Below are 2,500 nucleotides of genomic sequence, written 5' to 3' on the forward strand. Positions count from 1 at the left end.
CCTGTCCTTTCTTGAAGGCAATGATTCGAGTTTCCCAGGAAACGGAGTCGAGACATACGACATCATCTTCTGCCATTTGGTCCTCCACTGGATAAAGGATAAACAGAAAGTCTTCTTAAATACGTACAACGCTCTGAAAAACGGTGGAAAGATTGCCCTTCAGTATGGAGATAAAAACGCACCGTTTATTTCGCACGCCTTCGAGATACTTAATCCCGAGAATGAAGAGCGTTTCAGTGAGATGGTTTTTTGCGAACCAAGGTCCGTGGTCGAGAAGTATTGCACATCTGTAGGATTTGTTATTCGCAAGAGCTGCGACTTCGAGCTTCAGTGTGCTTTTGAAAACATAGACGCTCTTTTAAAATGGCTTTGGTCGACATCACATGGCGTCTTTGATCTTTCGCTTGTCACGGAGGAACGTTTGCAAAAGTTTCTAACCCTGTACTCTGACAAAGACGGGAAGCCCAATCTCGACTTTCGTAAAGAGCAGTCGACTGACCGTCGACTTATTGCTGTTAAGCCAGCCACGGGCCCCAAGTAACACCTGCAGGATGCGATCTTTCATGGGAGGTTTCATGTGACGTCATCGCCGCCATGTTGGTGGTCGAAAACAAAAGATCTCTCTTTAGCTTCTTTTGTTCTTCCAGAAGTCGTACATTTCTCTATTGGGGCTATGTTATGGATACTACATGGCGTGATTTCTGGAAACTGTAGTTAATTATATGTGGCAAGTTGAACAAAGGAAATGATAACTTTGTCACAAGTTTAAAGCTTGTTGATTTGAACTTTTTGTAAAGCTTCAATGTCTCATATTTGATTTGTTTAGTATTTTACCTCATTTTCACTCTGTCTTTATGGTATGTTTGCTTCCTCGTGGTTTTATTCCCTTTTCAACATTATTGCTTTGGAAACAAAGGTTTTTATATTTTGAGCTCATTTCCTTCTTCGTGGTTTTATTCCCTTTTCAACATTATTGCTTTGGAAACAAAGGTTTTTATATTTTGAGCTCATTTTTAAAATCGTAAACTTCTTTCTTAGAAAATGTTATTAAAGAAATACATTGACGTTGACATTTAACAATTAGACCTGTAGCCTGCAAGGGCTACGGGTCAATAGCCCATGAGGCGAAGCAAAATGGGCTATTGACCCGTGGCCCTTGAGGGCAAATGGTCTAATTATTTTAGTATCACCCATCTGGTCGGACAGAAAAGGCAATAATAAAGTTAGCAAATGCAAGTTGAAGAAATATTTATTGGGGAATAAAACGAAAGAAAGCATCACGCTTTTCGCTACTCTAGGACTACCCCTCTATTAATAATAGTCCTCTAGTAGCGTAGCCAATCAAAATGCAGGATTTGCATTAGTCCACTAGTTGGGTGGTACTAAATCATTTGGTTGATACTTAACAGGACTCAAGTGTATTAAGGCTTGACCAGCCTAATTATTATGCATATTTTTTTTTTAAAGGGAAAGCATTTGTCAAGGGCCTATGAAACTTGGGACGCAGTCAGTCATCAGTATTGTTATAACTTTTCCAAAATGTTTCGTTTCACATTCTTGTCACTTGACCCAAAATCGACTTCAGCTGCATTATATCAATCTTGTTTCTTAATTATTTGATGACCCATTCTAAAGGCTTTGTCATGCTGCCTTTTAGTTATGTCCACATGTTAAGAGCAATGAACAATTGATGAAAATAGGTCATGTGACATGATAAACATCCAAATATCTAAAAGATAAATACAGAGTACCACATTAAAAGGCAGTGTCACAGCGTTTTGTGTTCCCCCGTGTTGTCTGTTCCCCTGAACACTGAGCACTAGTGCCATGTGTTCCCCTTTCACCATAACGATAAATATGATAGCAGAATATGACTACAGAAAGTATCCTAACCATGCATAAAAGCTAACCTTAGGCCTAAACACTTTTGTTTAGGCCTAATTAGGCCTAAGGTTAGCTTTCGTTAGCTAAGGTTAGTGTTCGTGGGAACAGATAACACGGGAGAACACAAAACGCTGTGACAGCGGCATTCGGTAGGCACAGTTGTACTAAACGTGTTATTGCTAAGTGGTTTCAAATTTTGAAGTATAGACCGTATCCATAAATGGCGGCTAAGTGATTATTCTTTTGTCTTTATGCTAATCATCCTAACTAGCCTCATAAACACCAGCAAAATTCAAAAGAATTTTTGTTCCAAAGTGAGGATGATTAGCACAAAGACAAGAGAATAATTTCTTTACTGCCATTTATGAATAGGGCCTATAAATGTTCCCCATTTTTGAGTAAAGAATATAAATGTTATAAGTTGCAATAGGGTCACATGACCAAAATGTGATGCAAATTAATAACAACACCGATAACAAACGTTCTGCTAAGTTTCATGGATATTGGACAAATGCTAAATCCTTCAAATAAAACTATGCATAATAATTAGGTTGGTCAAGCCTTAATACACTTGAGGAAGTGGTGTACATCGTGTGACTGTGCTTCAGGTTGTTCG

The 2,500-nt window shown here is 38.6% G+C and overlaps 1 protein-coding gene across 1 annotated transcript in view; it reads left to right on the forward strand.

Annotated features, from left to right (window-relative positions):
- Nucleotides 1-2,500, forward strand: part of LOC138045360 (juvenile hormone acid O-methyltransferase-like) — a 3,907-nt gene that overhangs the window by 375 nt on the left and 1,032 nt on the right. The window contains exon 1 of the mRNA XM_068891821.1: nucleotides 1-2,500. This exon is cut by the window's left edge and continues 375 nt beyond it; it is cut by the window's right edge and continues 1,032 nt beyond it. Coding sequence (XP_068747922.1) covers nucleotides 1-541 — 541 coding nt within the window. The 3' untranslated portion in view covers nucleotides 542-2,500.

Source organism: Montipora capricornis, chromosome 4 (assembly GCF_036669925.1).
Source record: "Montipora capricornis isolate CH-2021 chromosome 4, ASM3666992v2, whole genome shotgun sequence".
Taxonomy (NCBI): Eukaryota; Metazoa; Cnidaria; class Anthozoa; order Scleractinia; family Acroporidae; genus Montipora; species Montipora capricornis.